General features: G+C 45.5%; 1 protein-coding gene across 6 annotated transcripts in view; it reads left to right on the top strand.

The window, feature by feature from the left end:
- LOC146871841 (S-adenosylhomocysteine hydrolase-like protein 1) overlaps positions 1-21,485 on the top strand; it is an 879,643-nt gene that overhangs the window by 292,426 nt on the left and 565,732 nt on the right. For 5 of the 6 annotated variants that reach the window (XM_085651895.1, XM_085651882.1, XM_085651903.1 and 2 more), the window contains exons 2-3: positions 6,779-6,887; positions 6,969-7,112. The exons of the other annotated variant lie outside the window; for it this stretch is intronic. In XM_085651895.1, the coding sequence (XP_085508021.1) occupies positions 6,779-6,887; positions 6,969-7,112 (253 nt within the window). The remainder of the gene's footprint in view (positions 1-6,778; positions 6,888-6,968; positions 7,113-21,485) is intronic. 6 annotated transcript variants of the gene reach the window in all.

Genomic DNA, 21,485 nt, shown 5'->3' with positions numbered 1-21,485 from the left:
TGCGTGACTGACTGTATAAGTGAGTGATTAAATGTGTCTTACTGAATGCATGGGTTAGTGACTAAACTGTAGGAAAGTCTGTATCAGTCTGTCTGTTGTGTAAGCTGCTGCATAGGTTGGTGAGTATCTGCATGAGTGTCTATATGAGTTATTGTTTGCTTGCCCGAGTATTTGTATGGCTGCCTGAGTGTCTGTGTGTGTGGGTGGGAGGTGTGTGACTCTGTGCATAGATGTGTGAGCGGTTGATTCACTGGGTGTATGGGTTCAAGAGTGCATGTGGAAACAGCTGTATGGGTGGGTGAGTGTGTCTATGGGTGTGTTGGTGAGTGAATGGATGTTTCAGTGGTACATGTGCAAGTAACTACATATATAAAAGCAGTATATGTGAGTGATATTGTATATAAATGACTATATGTGAGTCAGTAATTGTGAGAGTGGCTGCATGGATGAGTGTGCATTTGTATCAGTGATTCTATAACAGTAATTATGTGTTAGTATCTGTATGAATAAGTGAACTGTTGTCTGTATAACTGTATAGGTGAGTAAATGGAAGTATGATTTGATTCTTTGCATGACTGACTAGCTGTGTCAGTAACTCTGGATATGTGGCAGTGTGTGAGTGTCTGTATAGGTGTATTAGTGCATAAGATAATGTTGTATTGATGAGTGACTGCATGTATGAGTGACTGTATGGGTGAATGAGTGGATGTGTGTGTACAACTAGGAACCAGTCAGTGCGTATTTAGTAACTGGTATTGATGTGCCTATTTTTCCGAAAATGGTAGTCTGTATTTTAGAGTAGGTGTATCAAAGGTTATATTCAGGTGTGAGGAGGTGCATCAGATTTTCACGTGTATGATGTCATCAGTGATGTCATTTGGGATATCATCAGTGATGTCATCAGTGATGTCACTGACCATGTCATGAAAGATGTATTATGTGACGTCATCAGCAGTGCATTACGGGGGTGCGAGTTAACGGTGGAATTTCTCTGGTTTTGTACGAGGGAAATGTCCAACTAACTATAACATCCCTGAAACCTATGGTTTTGTCAGTGAATATATATATATATATTTAGGAGTATATATATATATATATATATATATATATATATATATATATATATATATATATATATATATATATATATATATATATATATATATATATATATATATATATATATATATATATATATATATATATATATATATATATATATATATATATATATATATATATATATATATATATATATATATATATATATATATATATATAGGTAGTTATAGTTAGGACCACGTTTCCATAGGAAATCCGCAACATTCTATTTTGAATAACTTTTGCACCGGTAGACGAATCCTCGCGAATTTTTCAAAATAGGTGGGGCGCTACGCTCCGCTCCTACCCTGAAAGTCTCGGGGGGTTTCTTCAAGCGGGGGCTGAGATAAAAGGGGGGTCCCAAAACGCGTTTTTCCCATGCATTTTTCCATAGGACCTTTAGACACAGCTACAGCCCGAACGGCTGAACAGAATTACTTGAAATTTGGCAGAGAGGTAGTCCTCAGGTCAAGGAAGTGCCTTTTGTAGGTTTGGTGTAAATCTGTTCAGTAGATTCTGAGAAAATAGCCTTTAAATCAATATATATATCTGAGCCAGCTTACGGTGCGCTTACGGTGCGCTTACCGTACACGTACGGTGACGTGCGCGAGCGCGATTCTGATTGGCTCTTAGATCTTAGTAAACATTCGAATCGGCCGAAACCAGGAAGCGGCGGCCGCCATTTTCTCTCTCGCACTCTGAGTAGGGCAGCATAAATGAAGCCCAAAAATGGGTAAAGGGGCAGTATATTGAAATAATAATCACCCAGCAATGATATACGGGCCCCCAAACAACCCACAAGGCCAAAATTTTTTTTTTATTTTTTTCAAAAAATCGCCGATTACGGTTACCGTACGCGTACGGTAAAAAAATTAAAAAAAAAAAGAATGTATCCACACTCTCCCCACCCCATGTGCAAATGGTGCCCGAAGGGCACCATTTGTGCATGGCTTATGAAATAATTGAAATTAATAAACAAAACATTTCACAACGATGAGCATAATATGTCCCCCATGTGAGCACGGTGCGCGAAGCGCATCGTGCGTACATAACCCATCTCGCATAATGTGGGCACGCGGTGCGCGCAGCGCACCGCGTGACCACCGTGCGTGCATGGCACTAACTGCGTAAAGTGGGCGCGCGGTGCACGAAGCGCACCGCGTGCTCACTGTGCGGGCACGGTGCGCGCACGGAACGAACTGCGTTAAGTGGGCGCGCACGCCACGAATGGCGCAAAGTAAGTTAGCATTTAAAAAACCGTACAAATTCACTGAAAAAACCATAGGTTTCACACACGTTATAGTTAGGAATTAGCATTTAAAAAACCTTGCAAATTCACTGAAAAAACCATAGGTTTCACACATGTTATAGTTAGCTGTACATTTTACTGATAAAAAACCAATGAAATTCCCCCGTTATAGTTACTGTAGGCAACTATAACTCACGCGACCGTAATCCTCTGCTGATGACATATGTGTCTTTATGAAAAAAAAATATTTGTAATATATGTATAGCTAAAATTTAATGGAAGAAGACATGGGCAAATAAGTGTCTAAATACAGTATTAGCATCAGCAGAGGATTACGGTCGCGTGAGTTATAGTTGCCTACAGTAACTATAACGGGGGAATTTCATTGGTTTTTTATCAGTAAAATGTACAGCTAACTATAACATGTGTGAAACCTATGGTTTTTTCAGTGAATATATATATATATATGTATATATATATATATATATATATTTAGGAGTATATATATACATGTATGTATGTATGATAATTGTAGGAGTACACATGAACCACTGTCTGTATCTATGGCTCTTTTGCTTCGGATGGACGTATGAGACACTGTGAGTATTTATATTACGTGGGTGTAGGAGAGTAGGATCTGCCTCTTATGTTGCCCCCCCCCCCTTTTTTTCTGATGTTTACACTGGTTTCTGGCTATAGTCTGGCTGGGACCCTGCTAATCGGGGGCCCCAGCCTCTCTGTTCTCTCTAAACAACTTGGAGTGCATATTAGGTGCACTAGTGATTGGATACTGTGGTACCTTAGGTACCAAGGTCATAGGTACTTCACAGGCCTACATGGGGCTGAAGCATGTATTATGCCACCCCTGGGAAGCAGACTAAATCTGACACCACAGGCCTGCTACTGCAGCCTGGGTGAGGTAGTGTTAGAACTCCTCACTGAGATATAGGTTCACTATATCTCTCCCTGCACACACATTTAAACCTGCCAGTCACCTCTAAGGCAGGCCATATCAATCCTGAGGACAGGTTGCTTGGTTTCCATGTGAGGGGGTGCCTCTGCCTGATCAGGGCCCCTCTGCAGCTCTCAGAGTCTATTCTCTGGGGCTGTTTGGAATGCGGTCAAACCATATACTCTTAAGTGCATTATAACCTCGTGGTAAATGCTAACTCTGGGATGGCTGCATCAAAACATGTTGTGTTTGGTGTCAAACGCTTTGGAATCATACCCCCACACCAGTAACTAGTGTGGGAGTATGATCCCACCCTTCTAGAGGGATAGACATGTACCTACTGTGGAAACACGGTAGAATCCTGAAGAGCCCTGGCATCACAAAATGGATGCCACCAGTCACAGACACTGGGCTGCCCTCCTGCTGATGAACGAAACTCGCAGTGGAGGAGGCCCAACAATAGGCATCCTGTCACAGGGAGGTGTGGCCACCTCCCAGACAGGGTTTAGTGTATTGGGGCTGGGTGGGTGCACTCCTAGAGTGCTTTGAAGTCCTGCACTGTGGGAGCAGTAGGCTTCTCTGTGCATACACCAGTTCAAACCGGCTCAGGGCTACCTGCCCCTGCTCTGGCGTGAATCTGGACAAATTCGAAGTGGGTGTAGCCACCCACTCCCCTGACCCTCCCATAGGTGGGGTCATAGAGCTAGTCCCTCCCTTCCTTTCAGTATAAGTTAGGGAACCCTTGCCATTGTAAACTAGATATCTCTGGACGACGCTCTGAAGAAGAATCCTGGACCTTCGACGTTCCACTACCTCTGAAAGACTGAAGAATCTTCCTTGGAGTCAAGGAGTGACTCCCCTGCTTGGCAGGCACCTAATCTTGCAATCAACGGTCGCAAACTTTCCCGCTCCCGCCGGAGTTCGAAGTCTCTGCATCCCATGGAAGAGGATTTCCTGACTTCTCCAAGGCCATCATGAGTCCCCAGCGACGCTGAGGCAAGTGGACCCCACGAGTGACGAGGAACCGCAATCCCTGGGTACCGTGCACTATTTTCGAGTGCAACCCCTTCATGACGTTCTACAAACTTGTGCTTTGGACCACGTGTGGTTCAAGCCTCCAGCAGGATTTCCACCGAGGTCTACCCCGTCCCGAGTGACTGTGGGCCCCTGTTGAGTGAATCCTCCCGAGGCGTCTAAGCGATCCCTTGCCGGTTGGCCTGTGGGTCCCCAGAAGACTTTTCTACAGTTCCAAAGGGCTCCCCTGGTTGCTCCAGGCCTGCCCTGACTTACCCTCGCTGGGTGAGTCCCTCAGACCTAGCTGGTCTGCACCGCTGACTTTTTACACTTTCCACGAGACTTGCTGTTGCCAAGGCTTGTTGGCTCCAATCTGGACTTTGTGGGACACGCCAAATCCAGCTCCTGGTCATCGTCGACACCTCCTGGACCTCGTGGCTGAAGATTCATGACACCTGTGGATCACCTGAAATCATCCGACGACTGTGGGCATCCATCTTCCTTGCCCCGGGTCACTGCCAAGTGACTTTGAACACTGTCCCCTCAGGTCTTCTTTCTTCAGAATCCAGCCTTGGATTCCACCGGACACTTCCCCTGTCTTCACAAGTAGCAAGTCTTCTTTGGCTCCCATTGAAAACGACGCCGCGACCTGACACCAAAAGACACCTATGCACCCGGCTTCCCTGGGTGAGGTAACTCCAGCACTACTGTGCTCCTGTGGGTGTTGGCTCTAGAACTACTTACCCTGTAAGTGACTTGCTTGTAGACTCTCCCGAAGTATCCTTAAACTCTAAATTTCCAATCGCGACTTGCTCCATTGAAGTAAATTGGGATCTGCGGCTGTGTTCTCACACTTCATGCGTCTCCCGTGGGTCCTTTACTTACCTGCCTTGGGTGGATTAGTGAGGCCCCAGCGCTTCTGAAGGCCCTAGGCCTTGTCCCCTCGCAAGTCGTTATCTCTAAGTCTCTTTTTTAATATATGGTCTGGTACGCCCCTAGGGCCCCAGCCATATTTGTGCTTAACTTGTTGTGAAATGTTGATTTGTGCATATGTTCCTGACTTCTAATCTCATAAAGAGAGTTGTTAGTAATATATATGGTGTCCTTTCATTTAGTTATTCAAGAGATTATAAGGTAAAACAAGCTGCTTTACATTCCTCAGAGACTTAGCCTGAAGGCTGCTCTCCACAGCCACCACTAGGATAGCTTTCTTTAAAAGGTTATCTTAAAGCTATCATCAATAAGAGTCGAATTGGACTGGTGCAAGGTGTCCACTTTAACTAGTGAACAGCATATACCAGGCCAACTTCTCACAGTGGGTCTCTGGGAAAATATGTAGGCAGTGTAGGTATTTACGGTACTTTGGCCTTTGAGTATACACACACGTCCATGCCTATGTCACTGTCTGTGTATGGTGCATGCTTCTTTATGATTCACATCTCAATACTTGTGATATGTGTTGTTCTATAGGAACATGTGGCGCCCAATCAGTGTTTAGGATACATATATATTCCAACGGGCACGTGAGGCACTACTTGTATTTGACACATGTTACTGTAGGATGAACATGTGGTGCACATGCTCCTTAGAATGAACCCAAGAGGAACTGCCAGTTCTTGAGATACATGTTCCTTAGAACATATATGATAAATGTGTGTGAGGAAGGCACTGACAGGTGAGAGTTCGAAGCGTGACATGAGCCTTAGTTGAGCTACGAAGATTCCCCCAATATCCAGTTTTTCACAACCAGGAGTGCAAACAAACCTCCTTGAAGTACTCTTGGGTCTGTCGTAAAGTAGCGGAGACCGAGCACAGGACCCAACTCTGCAAGAGGGGTTCAGGGAAGCAACAATTATGCATCGTACGGCAACGCAGTTAAGAGCTGATGTGCAAACGGGTCAGACTAAGATGTCGATTAAAATGATAAATCTCGATTAACTAGTTAGACTAAAAGGTCAGGGGTGAATAGGGAGAAATCTCAATAAATATGAGTACCCATTCCATCAATATGGGTAATCATCCGAAGCTTCAAAAGTAACAGGAGTGGAATAAAAATGCTCTTTACAATTTCATTAAACAGTTAAAAAGGCTGAAAGGGAAAGCGAGGAAGGTAATCTAAACATCAAGCCCCAGTGCCCTTCTGCGAGACACTGACTGTGATGCTCACTCACCTACTGAATTAGTGTGGGTGTGAACGATTCTCATGGCTACTTTGTCCTTTAACAGCATCATGCCACATGTTCTGCAGCGCTAAGCTGGCTACTAACAGCTTCTTGGCTCACTGCACTGAATCCTGCTTGATCAGTTGAAAGGTCTGAATCTTTGTCTTGTCTACCTCACAGGGACCACAAACTTTCACCTACACAGACCGTTCAGAAAATCCCCTGACCTCCTTTTAAGATTATTCCTCTCTGGCCTGAGCCCATATCACTGGTACATGATCCTTTCTTTGATTCCTACAGATCCAGTTTGCTGATGACATGCAGGAGTTCACCCGTTTCCCCACAAAGAGTGGTCGCAGGTCTTTGTCCCGTTCCATTTCACAGTCTTCGACAGATAGCTATGGCTCTGGTATGTATCCTCCATGAGTCTTTGCCTCTTTTTTTCTATATTGACACCTCTTTGATTTGTACATTTCGCCTCGTTTTTCAGCGGCCTCCTATACAGATAGTTCAGACGATGAGGTCTCACCGCGCGACAAACAGCAAACCAATTCCAAAGGAGTGAGTGACTTCTGCGTTAAGAATATTAAGCAGGCCGAGTTTGGGCGACGTGAGATTGAAATAGCTGAGCAAGGTAAGTCAGTCCTTCTGAGTGAGGTAAGCACACTTAAGACACTTATGTAACATTGCTTAGTGGGATGAACATGACTTTAGGGGATATAAAAAGATTCTGTAGAGTACGATAAATATTCCTCTTGCGCTTCCAGGAAGATCTTGCAGAATTAGGTACTCCCCTCTTTGGAGGATCCGGAGGGTGAGTTGGACACAGCTTTGGGGGAAATGGAGAGGGGGATTTATAAAACTTCTGTAGTGGGATGCGGATCCCTTTGGGGGTTCCAGGGAGGCCCTGTAGTGTAAGGTGATGAAATACAAGGGATTCTTTACCATGAGAGGAGCCGTCCTGGAAAGGCATGTGACTTATCCGTAGAGGTTGCTGCAGCTCTTTCCTGTAGTCATTGACACCTTTATAACTGCCCTCTTCTCAGTGAACCATCCTCTGCTGTGGACCATTACACACAGCCATGAAAACTCAAGGATATGGTGGCACAACCCTGGAAAAGCAGTATCTTTAGAGTAAAAGAGTTCCGCATTGCAGTGTTCAGCCGTTAACAGACTGTAGAGGTGGAAGTGCCTACGGTAATGGGGGGAATCATGACAACAGTTGTTTATTATGAGGCATTGTATGATGTAAGCCTTATCAAGACAGTTGCTTCATACAGAAAATGTACTGGTGTGATGAAGTTAAGAAGACGGAGTCAACATTTGTACTGGAGGCTCAGTCTTTTGCTATAAAAAGCAGAGTTTGTTGGTTAACCGTGCATCCATGGCATTACTGTTGAAAAGCCTGTGCTAGTTTCTTTCCTATCTATGATACAAAGTGTGGCCTTTTGCCAGAAAGTGTAGACAAGTGCAGCTCCTTACTGATTGCTGTTTTACTTTAGTGAACATCTGTCCTCCTCACATGACTGTGGCAAACTGGTTCCATTTTTTAAAAAGACAGCCCAGGGTGTATCTCAGTTTATTTTGTTTACTGAGCTGATTCAAAATAGTGCTTGTTCCTTATTGTAAAGTGAGAAAATAATGAGACTCTAACTCCGGTAAGTCACGAAAGGAAAGCTTTATTCACATGTCAGGCTCTCAAGCTCCAGCAATAACAAATGAACCAAACTGTCACTCGAGAACATTATCCTGCCCTACGTTCTTAGCCCGAGCCAGGAAGAACCAATGGGGATAAGAGCAAGGGGTTGGCGGGTGGGAATAACATGGAAGTACATGATGAAAAAGGCAAATGTCAACATATAATGGCACAGAATATGACACGTCTTCCTTCTTTAAGAAAGAAACATTAATCACCATACCATTATACAAAATATTCCTAGAAGGCATTCTAAATCTAGGTGCCTTGTTAACCCTGCCCACCAAATTAGATTAATCTGAGTCAGAATTGAGACCACTGCCATGTGAAGAACCTGAGGAATTAACATCATCATCAGGACAACATATTGCATCATTCTCATTTACTTCAGGTAAGTACAAATGTTGGTTCGCTTGGTCTCTAATTACACCAACATAAATATCGACCCAAGCACCCACTGAAATGTCAGATGGCGTGACTGTTTTTTTCATACCATTCTTTTGACCTGCTCAGCAGCTCTGCCCCTCTCAATATCCAGATTTGTTCCACTCTCCATTTGCCCTACCTGAAATGTTGTTTTAAACCACCCGAGGCAGATAGATGACGTGGGTTGCCTTCTTTTCATTAAAATAAAACGCGAAACACCTGTCACTGAGTGAGGTGTAATTCGTAATGACCATAATATTTCCCAGAATGCTAGATCAAAAGGTATTCCTCCAGACATAGCCAAATGGATACTTCCTTTGAGATATCTATTGAATCGTTCCACCAAACCATTGCATTGGGGTTCATACAAAGCTGTGCATATATGTTCTATGTTGTGGGTGCATAGGAATTTAGTAATTTCAGCCGATAAAAATTGAACACCATTATCTGTGACCAATTTTTCAGGAAACCCTTCTCTTCTGCAAACCTCCATTAGAAATTCTAGCATCCCCAACGTAGTCACTCTCTCAACAATCATGTCACTTGGAGTGGTAATCGATCAGCACAATGGTGAATTGAAGGTTATATGGTAAAGTCTTTAAAGGACACAATATGTCCAAATCCACCTTCTGAAATCTAGCCACTGTAAAGGCTGCATGGGGGGAATGTGGGTGTTACAGTTTTTGCCAGAAGCCGCATATATGTCACAATTGCGTACCAATTAATCGGCTTCAGCATACAAAATCAGACCACCAATACAAACTATGTGCTAAACTCTTTAGAGTGGACATCCTCGTGTCTTCTTTATGACTCGTCTTCTGCAAAAAACTGTGGAGTCTTTTAGGTGGCACACACTTGTTATCGCGAAACAAAAACTCTGTTCACAGAAAACTCAAATGCTATTTGTACGAAAGAGTCTAGTGAACCTTCAAAATGCGTACGCAAAGGTCACCCATCTCTCAAGTATTTTTTTACTAGCTTCAATTCGCTAACATTTTCATACTTAATCATCCAATTTCTCTCATCTATCTCCATTTCCATTGTCCACACACACATCAAACATATTTGCTACTACATCATAATCTTCATTTGCCACATCATCCTCACTTTCTTTATGATACACGATAATCTAGGCAAAGAATCTGCTGTTTGGTTCTTCCAACCTGGCACATATATGGTGTTAAAATATATTCTTGAAGTTTCGAACTCAAACTCGCTGTGCAAGCTGTTGAATTCCTCCCACTGCCCGGAAACAAAATGGAAATCAGTGGCTTGTGGTCAGTCTGGATAGTAAAGCGGTTACCCCACACAAAGTGTCGAAAATGATCAGTAGCCCACAAAGAAGCTAATAGTTCCCGTTCGATGATGGAATATTTGCATTCAGATTGATTTAATGCTCTAGATGTGCAGACCACCACCCATTCTAAACTGCCTGATCTCTGGGCTAACATAGCCTCAGGCACATAAGTGCAATCATCTACAGAAATTTCACATCTGCTCCCATTGGAAAATAGTTGTAAGGAAGGACATTTATAATATGGGTCGAAAGTTACTGCTTGTATGGCTAGTGGTGACAAATGTTTAACTTTATTTCCCAGCTGTGCTTCAAAGTAGGATTTTGTGATGATTGTGAAGAGCCAGAATGAGCCACTAGTAGCAAACTTTTATCATGTACCAGAATTTAAAACATAGGTGGTTTGACACTATCCTCAGTACATTCCTCACCATCTCCTTGTACCATATTTTTAATCAGAGATTCCACATTGGTTAAATCACCTGCATCACTCACTGCATCCTCTATCACTTGAGGGATCTGTGGCTTGTTTTGTTTCTTTTCTTAACGGCACACTTTTAAAAAATGTTCTTTTTTTACTACAAATATTGCATCCTTTGTTTACAGCAGGACAACTCCTTGAAGATGCTAGATGCGATGGGTCACCACACCAGTAACAAATTATTTTGTTTTCTTTCTGCCAATTTTCTGATGCTTCAATTTTAGTGGTTTTACTGTTGAGATAAAACACTCCATTCTCTATTTTGCTTGTGCTAGGCTCATTTATCTGCGTCACCCAATGCATAGACTGCTCAATAGCCTTAGCAGAGGTAGCCACTTCCTCCAATGTTGGATCCCCCAAAATTCCTAAATCTTCCCAATATAAGCTTAGTGTTCGTGTTGACCATTAGTTGGTTGCATATCATTTCATTAGTGGTATTTCCAAAATTGCACACGTTAGACAAGCTTCTAAGTGCTGTTAGAAAAAAATCAAAGCTTTTATACTCCTTTTGCCTCCTAGTCTAGAAATGATATCTCTCTAAACTTGTGCTTAAAGTAGCCTTAAAATGGACATCAATCACAAAATGTCCTCATCATATTCATCAAGATCATCCTCTCCTACTAGTGGTTCAATCTTGGGAAAAGTCCTTAAAGCATCTTGTCCTTCAGAACCTAGAGAGTGTAATCAAATGTGTTTCCTTCTCTCTGACGGCATTTTTTCACTATCACTAGCCTTCAGATAAGTGTAAAACCCCTCCTTCCATGGAATGGAAGGCTTTCCTTTGGTCGGTAACAACTTTAAAGGAGAATCCAGTTGCATACTTGACATTGGTGAAAATGCATGCACCAAATCCACAAATAATACGAATGTAATGCCACTGTAATTGTCCAGGACTTTTTATTGTGTTTACTTCTATACACATCAAATGACAGTATGGCCGAATACACCTGTGAGTACTTCAAATCAGAACTAAATAGTGAGAATCTCCATAAAACCTCTGAATACAAATTGACCGCCCCCAGGCTGGAGCTCACAAATAACTGGTAAAGTTTGGAAATCAAATGGCTGCTCTCTCCCAAAACAAGGCTTGACCCACCGGTATCCTTCTCTGGTTTCCTCAAAGTTAGTCCTTCCCTGATCTCCTTCCCCAGGGCGTACCTTACAGGCGGTAAAAAACGCAATCTACCCCAAAGATGCGAAACACGGTCACATAGTTACCACTTGACAGCAATTCTGGTAAGCATGAGATCAGCGATCCCATCAAATAGCCTTCAGGTGAGGTGCAACAACTTCTCTGCTTTGGCTGTATCACTGTAATCCAACAATCAGATTCAGATCACCATCCTCGTCACCTGAAGATTGTTGTAAAGTGAGGAAATAATGAGACTCCAACTCCAGTAAGTCACGAAGGGAACTTTTTATTCACACTTCAAGTTTCCAAGCTCCAGCATTAATGAATGAGAACATTATCCTGTCCCACATTCTCAGCGCGAGCCAGGAGGAACCAATGAGGATAAAAACAAGGGGGGTAATAACATGGATGGAAATGTATAAATGAAAAGGCAAACAACGAAATATAATGGCACAGAACATAACATTCCTTTCTTCATGAACCACTTGTGACAAATAAATTTTATTCCACCAAAGCATCACTAAATCCTACACGCCTCTACTTCTCAACTTTAGGACATTTCTACACCACTCTACGTTTGACCTAGCTTACTCTAAGAAACGACATTTGTCAAACATCCCTCCAGATGTATTTTTTCTCCAGTGTCTATCAAAACTCAATAAGCAATCTTTTAAAAGCATCATACGTTGAAAGTGTTGCAACAGATATCAAAACCCCAGCAGAAGTCAAGTCATTCCAGAATGCCTATTGCTGGTGATTGTAGAGGCAAGAATGGTCAAAGAGAGCTGTTGTACACTGCATGGCCCCTTTAAAGAATGTACTCCTGCTTTCAGACACTCACTTAATCAGTTGCTGAATGCCAACCATGTGAGGAAGTACAGTGTTAAGAAATATCTAAGAGAAATATTGAAAGAAAATCATACAAGTGAGAGCTTTATTTAAGATTTAAAAAACTTCAATATGATATCCTCTTGACAATCTTCTCGTTAAATTATTACACTCCTTCCTTTCTTGCCTCTACTGCCAGTCCATGAAATATGGGTTTCAATGGCTGGTTCCATTTTGTCTAAATGTTAGGTGCAATAGAAGTTCTGTTCCTTTCTTAGCACTTTTAAGGCCAGAATTTCAAGTGCCAAGAAGTCATTGCTCGTATGAAAGCACACAATATCTACCTTAGCATAAGCTAGCACAGCCGTGGGAGAACCTAAAGCAGCCAGCCTAGAGCTCACCCTGGGCTGCTAATGCACAGGTTAGTAGTTTGATGGGTGACATCTCAGCATCTTGTATGCGAACTGTCAAGTTAATGCGGAAGCGTGTGCTTTTCGCCACGTCTTTTTCTCTACCAGGTCTGTGAAAGTTCATGTTTCTAATCCGAATAACAGCTTTACAAAGAAACATCAAGCCTAACGAGCACCCTTTTTCAGTTCTTCTATTAGCCAAGAGGAATATTTGCAAAGCCACAAATTAATTATATTGGCAAAGGATGACTTGTCCAGCTGTGCGGGAATATTCTTTTGTACTACACACACAGAATAACATTGCTTTCAGTTTTGTGTGTGAATTTTTGGGGTAAAAGGTGCAAAATTAACAGTATTAGATCTTGTACAGCATTATAAACCTTTCAAAATGGGTATTCAGCTTGCAAAATTGCTCAAAAGAGAAGTAAAATTCTTTTAAGTGCTACACACATTATATCGTCAAACAAACACATAAAAAGCATTGCCTCATGTTATAGTCCACCGATTTTTGCCAGAGGGTTATTTCTGATATTCGACATAGCATTTACCCCTTGCCGTTATGCTGCTATTTTCTAAAAAGTGAGATAAAAGTCCGTCTTTAAACACGATATGTATTGTACATATACGATACGTATTTTTTTGTTTCTCAGATTTACTGTTAGACAGGGCTTTAAGTGAGATGAAAAAACTGGAGGGTCTCTCAAAGGGGCGTGGCCAATGTAATTAAGGGCGTGGCTTAAAAACACTCAAACTAAAAAATCTGTTCTTAGCATAGTGTGCCGCCCGACTTGTATTTTGCTGTTTCTGTCATTCCATCTAGATATATGATACAACAAGTAACATCATACCTACAAGTCAGGACTGTTGGCTTTGTCAATGGTTGTTAGTTGCATTAGATAAATAAGCAGCAACTATGGCTTGTCGTATATAATATTGAAAGAGCTTCCACTTAGAGCCCTTGTGACACCAGGACAGTGTTGCTGCTCCCGAGTGTCAAAAAGAGAAGAGAAATCCAGAGAGAAAATGACTCTCTTTAAAGGATTTCTCTTCTCCTACAAGTCTCACCTGGCATGACCTCATGCCCTAACTTCTCCACTAGTGAGAAGTGAGCAGTGTGAGCAGCGCACATCGAAGTGCCCGGTTTCACTATAGTCCTAGGGCACAAAACAGAGCCCGAAAGAGACACGTTTCGAGGCCCCCTTTAAAAAACTGCCGGTGCTCAGACCCGGTGAGACCCGGCCCACTTAAAGCCCTGCTGTTAGATAGGAATTATCCTACCTGTCAGCCATCTCAAAGAACTCTGAAACGGTTTGTCCAAGCAGAACGCCTTCATGTTATAGTGAGAGATAAGCTAGGCACCCAATAGAGCGCAGCCCTTCACTTTCATACTTAACCTGTAACCTCCTGTCCTATGATACTTAACCTGTATATCCAGTTTATCATATGTAACCTGTAACCTGCCTATCATACGTAACCTGTAACCCCTGCCTATCATACGTACACTGTAACCGCCTACTTATCAAATATATCCTGTAACCTGCTGTTTAGTGCATATAACCAAAGCCAATTAATTGCCCACCGACTTTTTGTGACCTGTCTGTAATTTTGTGATTCCATTGCAAAGTCTCCCGTCAGAGTGTGTAGTGATCGTCCAATCACCAGTTTAGTGTTTTGCCTGTAGAATCACCCACTAAACACCCACCCACCACAGGCGTCACCAGTCAGGTGACCCTGATAATAAAAGGGGCCGAGCGCACGTGCTCCTGGCCAGCTATCCAACCATACTGCAAGTGTCTGTGTCCATCATTTATCCGCATGTGGGCCTAAGGCCCAAACACAACAATGGCAACGAGGGGGCTGTGCCCGTGCGTGCAGCAGCCCAGACGCTGTGGGAAAAGGGGAGAGAGCTGCCCGTGTGCAGGGCACCCCATGGAGAAGGCGTGAGAAGCGCCTGATCGTCACGGGGTGTGTGACGAGCCCAGGGCAAGAGACGGCAATCCGGGCCCACCCCATACCGGTAGGAAGGCCCGCGGGGCGTGTGAAGTGCCCCAGGGCGAAGGCGAGGAGGTCGGGAGTCCACCCCGCACCTCATGTTCCCGCAGTGTCTCCACATCCAGTGCAGAGGCGCCAGGTAGCCCGCGGGGCATGTGGAGAGCCCCGGGGCGTAGACGAAGCGGCAGGAGCCCATCCCGCCTCTGAAGTGTGTGCTGCCGAGCTGTCTGGCGCGAAGAGAGGCCCGGGATGGCGGCGATGCAGCGCGAGCAGTGCCGGACTGCCAGGATGCAAGACACCGCAGCAGACTGCATGGAGTGAGTGGCGAACTGGGCAGAAGGTGAGCCCGTAAAATAAGCGGCAGTGAAGCGAGACCGCTGTGAGGAAAGTGGAGAGTGGAGTAGCTACCCACTCCTCTGCACCCTCCAGGGAGGAACAAACTGTACCCAACGACCCCAAGGAATAAGCGTCTCCGGGAATAGCGCGACCCTCCCCCACCCCATGCAGCATGTGAAGAGTGAAGCTGCGACGGTGGGGTGGAGGAGCAAAAAGGACCATCCCCGAGGGAAACTGGTGCAGAGCCAAGTAAGTCCGCAGTATCCGGCAGCGATTCCAGGCCCCCCGCGCAGTGTGTGTGAAGCTGCTGGGGGGCCGATCGAAGGCTGCTGGACATGTAAATGTGGGCTGACTGAAGGTGTCCGGGTGTGAATGCTATGTGATCAGTGGCCGGCTCATGAGGTAGTGCCCCGCTCAGGAAATGGGGAGAGCGAGGCCATCAAAAGTCGAGGGGCAGGCATAAATGAGCCTGGTGCTGGGCTGGCCGAGAAGAAAGTGAAAGCGTGAGGAGAGCTCGTGGCTGGCAGGGACTGGAAGCAACGGCCGCGAGAACAAAGAAGCACCCCAGTGAGGCCCGCAGCGTGAGGGGAGCTGCTCCGGCCAAACGGAGCACTGCAGGCAGAGAAGTACCCCAATCACGTGGGCACCAAATGACTGTGTGTGGCCGGCGATGCTAAAAACAAGCATTTGCAATGCAATAGGTCTCGCATTTACGCGAGTTTGAGCTATTGACATCGTAAATACCAATGCCTTTTATTTTTATTTTCAAAACATAAATAAATGGCATTGTCATTTGCAATGCCAATAGCTTAAACTCGCATAAATGCAAGACCTATTGCATTGCAAATGCTTGTTTTGTAGATGGAGTGTACCCTGTCACCCTAGTGTTTTTCGTTAATGGGCAGGGAGGTGAAAAGAACAACTTTCTCACTTATTCCAGGACACTTGGAACACTCCATTTCACGTCTGCATATAGGGGAGCACTTAGGAAAGGAATAAGGTTGCAGTAATTGAAAGAAATGAAATGCTCGGAGTCTAACCAAAGGGGGGCGCGTGTAGCTGCACATGGCCTCGGTATGAGCAACTGAGCTGCCAGACACTGCAATGAGCGATCCAGCTGCAGCCCCAGCCCCGCCTGCCCACACAGCTGACAGGGCAGGGGCGAAGGTGGGAGCTAAAGTCCTTTCCGCCTAGTGGTCTTCTCACACCTGCAGACCCGTGACTACAGGAACAGGTCACTAAGAGGCCGATCATGCAGACAGACTGGGCTATTATCACATTCCTGATAACTCCACAGACACAACCCAGAGAGTGACATCTTGCTCCATGTGTAGATAGAGGGTTCCAGAGACATGGGTGAAGCTATTGTCTCTTTGAAAGGTTATCTACGGGACTTTAAGACTAGACTAATACTGCGACAAACCTCCTGTCGGACATTGTGTCTGAAATCAATAGACTGACGGTCACGATGACGGAGGTCTTGGTTTGTCTGGACTAAAATGATTTATATAAATGATAGAGTTTTGTTTGTTTCATACACAAATAACATTTAAATTAAAGTATGTATAATAGAAGGTGCAATTTGACATTCTTGTATCGATATTGAGGCACGCAGCACGCACTGCTCTACTGCCTTAAGGGGTGCATGACCCGGGCACAGCGCCTAGAACAGCATATGAGGCATGCTGCATGCACACTGCACACGGATACTGCCTCGTCGTGTACAGGCACCAGGCACAGCGCCTAGGAGTGTATGAGGCAGCTCCACGCAGATGTCTACTGCCTTAAGGGATACAGGGCCCAGCGCCTAGAGGAGTGTATGAGGCATGCTGTACGGACACGTCTGCTGCCTTGTGGGGTGCAGTGCCTGGCACAGCACGTAGAGAGATGTGTGAGGCACGCTGCATGCACACATATGCTGCCTTGATGGATGCCGGATCGAGGACACAGCGCCTAGAGGCACGCTGTATTATTTAACTGTATGCTGGATTTGCACAGCTGAACTGAAAAAAGTTAATGTAGAATGAAATGGTGGCGCTAGGATGTCAGGAGGTGAGATACAAACGTATAGGAATGTACAACAATGTGATGTGATTTGGCAGTGAGCAACAATTATCCAGTAACGCGACTCTTACTCGTCTCATTCGTCAGTGCCTGCAAACAGGTTTGGGGGGCTTTACATCAAACAAACGCGCCGCCGCAGCATTTTAACAGTTCTGGTTACAATTTCAACACGACCACCGGCCTTTGCCTGACATGAATGTACTTTAAAGTGAGCGCCTTTCACATCATACATGCAATGCAAACACCTTGCTCCCACAACCTCCGCGCCTTCCTGAAGCTCTGCACATCGCTGCATTCATTCTATAATGCCACAACACTTTAAAGGTCAGCCGTACAGTTCACAGCGTATGTACAACAAGCAAGAAGTGGGATAAGGGAGGGGGGTAAGTCGCGCCGTCTAAGGGGAGAGAGGCACAGGCTGGCAAATGGTGTGCACTTTCGCGGCCGCTTTGATGTTCTCAGTGGCCGCGCGGCTCGCTGAGAACATCAAAGTGGCCGCAAAATGATCACGCAGGCTGCCAAATGGTGCGTGCGCCTGGCGCACATGCACCGTAGTTGGCAGCCTGAAAGCACTGGTTTGCACTTCCAAATCCCCCTTTTACAAAAGCTCTCGCGAGAGCAGCGCTGGCTCAGGCGAGACCTAAAAATAATAAATGAATAAAACACTTAGCCACGAGGATCGCTGGTGCAGTGTACTGAGGCTCCAGGAAACGAAGGAGACTGCCACAACTTGCCCTGCAGCGCCATCTAGTGGTCGTTTCGCGCTACCGCGGTGAGGAACAGTATTTTAGTTTCAACACAGGCCTGAAACAGGTGGAACCGGTTGCTGCAGCCTACTGCAACCAGTGCCAAGGAAAGCTGGCGTGACCTGCAGCAAAAGACTGACTGTAGGGCCACCCTACTAGCACATGGGTGCCTCCCAAAGGAAAAAATAACCCAGAGAGAGATTAAAGGGGCAGTGTCAAAGTGCCAGCAGGTTATCAACAGGTAGCCCTAACCCGTCTTCAAAGGAAACTCCCACAGGGTACAGCACCAAGGAAACTGCGTCAGCAGGAGGTCGGAGACAGAAACTCAAAGTTGATGGCGAGGCAGGTACACATACACAGAGACTAAGGCAAGAACACGAAGGGGTAGCGACTAAGGTGTCAGAGAAACCCCAAGACGGTCATGCACAGGGAGAAGAGAAAGCAGCAAGACTCCAAGGGAACAGGAGGAAGTGCGCAGCATGCGCGCACAGTGGTGAAGGGTCACCACTGCCACTAGAAGAAGGAGGAGCGCTAGGGGAAAAGCTGCGCCAATGACGTACCAAGGACGGTACGGAACAGTGGAGCACTGCACGCGGACACTGAGCAGAAGCCAAGACAACAGTCCAATGCCGAAAGTCTCAAAAGTGAACGTATGGCGCAGACAGAAGCGCGCCGAAGCAATGCGACTTCGGAGAGAAGGAGAAGTGGTTGCGCGGACCAACAGAAGCACGAAGACCCGCAGTAGGAGGAAGAAGCCGACCAACCAGATGGTCGCAAGGGAGAAGCCGACCAGCCAGATGGTCGCAAGGGAGAAGCCGACCAGCCAGATGGTCGCAAGGAAGACGCCGACCAGCCAGATCGTCGCAAGGGAGAAGCCGACCTGTCAGACGGTCGCAAGGAGGATGCTGACCTACAAGAGGTCAGAGAGCACACTGACCTGTCAAGAGGTCAGAGCGGGAGTGAAGAGGAAGACCGAGGGGACGTCAATGAAGAGGACCCCAGAAGAGGTCCGCGAAGAGGACCAGAAACAGACGGACGAGAGGTTCAACAACATCACTTTGAAATCAGAAGTAATCGTGTGAAAGAAGGTCGCGACGACCGGTCCAGTCACAGAGTGAAAGGAAGACAGTGTCCTAGTGTTGGGACAAGACCAGAGGGAAACGTGTAGAGTGCACGCTACACGGAGAAGCCTGGTAAGGACGAGCAAGAAGGCGAGAAGACCGAACCTCGTCGCAAAGAATGGAAAAGAAAGACAGATCCTGAGTGGCATGACGCCACGACGAAGGAATAAGAGGAGGAGAGAAGAGGAAAGGAGAAGAGAAGAGCAAAGAGGTGTGCATGACAGATCAACACAACACACACCGGAAGGGGAATACCCGAAGAGGAAAGTGAGAAGGTGCATGGACATCCGAACACAGTACCTGGGAAAACATCAGCACCACTGGGGAGTACACGTCTATGTGCAAACCCGAAGGTCACCCGGGGGCGACAGAGGCGAGCAGGCCGGTCCGTTGGTAACAACCACCTCTGGGATGGAACGGACATTGGACCGTGGATATCCAAGGGGCAGAGGCTTTAGGGACACCGGTGGCAGCGGGTCCCGAGACGAGAGATGGACTGTTGAAGCTTGCTCTGGAGATCCTGGGAGAACAGAGGTAGCGCGCGAAGGACCACGTGCCAACAACACCCTTTTCAGGTGGAGCTTCGGACACGGAGAGAGGACCCGTAGCGACTCCTCCAACGCGGCAGTCCACCGGTCCAGTGGAAGCCTGGCAACAAAGGGCCTCCGGGTCGTCCAGTGAGAGGGGACACCCACGAGAGAGGGGTATCCGTGGGAGGGATATCCTGCAACTGTGAATCCTGTTAGAAGAAAACCACCAGTTGGAGAAAACATCTCTACCAGGGCTGTACAGCGGAAAGTAATACACCAATGGTCCACCATCATTCCATCTACACTTTTCACTGACTGCAGTGCAAGAAAGAAGGAGACTGTAAAGCACACGTCCACGGTGCAAGTCCAAAATAGCACATCCACAGAGCACTCGGACATCGTGCCAAGGAGACAGAGTGGTCTTGGCTGCAAGGATACCCTCGCCGGCAGTTGACCATCAGCAAAGAGACTACGTGGAAGTCATTATCACTGACTTATATTTTGTTTGTAATTTGTGTTCTCTCTCCCACAGGTTCGGACTTCATTGTTTTGACTTTTATTAAAGTTTGGGAGGGATGTAGTGATCGTCCGATCACCAGTCTAGTGTTTTGCCTGTAGAATCACTACTAAACACCCACCCACCACAGGCGTCACCAGTCAGGTGACCCTGATAATAAAAGGGGCCGAGCGCACGTGCTCCTGGCCAGCTATCCAACCATACTACAAGTGTCTGCGTCCATCATTTATCCGCATGTGGGCCTGAGGCCCAAACACAACAGAGTGGGTCGCAAAACGAGCTTCCGAATATGAAACAATGGACAACTGACTGCTACCCCTCTCCCCCCTCAATTCCTTCTCCCCTCAACACGAGGCCATCTGATCCCCTTATTCCCTCCTCCCCTCAACACAAGGCCATCTGATGGAGTTCCCTTTGAAGAGTTGATGACTTGCCAATCGTTTGTAACTGAAGTTTCGGTTGCAAACATTTGATACCTATAATTGTGATTCACACGTAGGAGGTGGACGCCCTTACGTTTGGGAACGAGTGAGTAAACCCCTTTTGGTCTAGAAAGTGCTTTCCAAATGTAAAAGCAGTTTAGTACATTGCGTAAACATGCTCTACACTTCTTAGTGTGATTTAGTTGTCACAAATTGCACTTTGTGCGTAGTTTGAGCAAATGGTCGACATTTTGTGGGGCAAACTTATACGGAGGTTTCGCATGAAACAACTGATTTTGCATTCAGACCCTGCGCTCAGAACTAGAATCCAAAATGTTTACTGATATGGCTGGTATTGAATAATTGTATTGTAATTTGCTTTTATATAGCGCTTACTACCCCTGACGAGTCGTCGAAGTGCTTTTTCGGCACGTGCCATGCAACGGAACCCATTAAGAGTTAGTGGTGGATGAGTATAGTGAAATATGAAATTCATTTGAGCAGTGGATATCTTAGTCAGTTATTTGGATTGAGAAGGATAGCGGAGGGATAGAAGAGAGAAAAGTTGTTGCATTTGTATAGCGTTTGCAACCCCATATGAGGCGTTTCGGCGAGTAGAACGCTACCCCGAAACCAAAAATGGATCACTGGTGAATAGTCTAGGGAAATATGAAATTCATTTGAGCTGGCGGATAACGCATGACAATGTAAAATCAGCACCTGTGTATGAAACATAACCGCCTAATTCTGGACAGAACTAAATCAGTGTAGCATGAATATACCCGTTGGAGCAGAAGACCTTCCTTGTGCGCTTTACAATTGCACTTATTGTCAAACAAACCCTTGTATATTATTTCATCATATAATACAAGTATTCGGTTACTTCACAACTTTTACTTTATGCTCAACTCTAAAATATCACGTTTGCAGTCACGGTCGTTGGCAAAATACAGTGGCCGATGTCTGAACGAGCCAAAAAACATCATGAAGAAAACCTTGTTGAGGGAGGACT

The sequence above is a fragment of the Triturus cristatus genome, chromosome 1_1 (genome assembly GCF_964204655.1).
Source record: "Triturus cristatus chromosome 1_1, aTriCri1.1, whole genome shotgun sequence".
NCBI lineage: Eukaryota > Metazoa > Chordata > Amphibia > Caudata > Salamandridae > Triturus > Triturus cristatus.
This window is presented reverse-complemented; position numbering and strand designations above follow the sequence as displayed.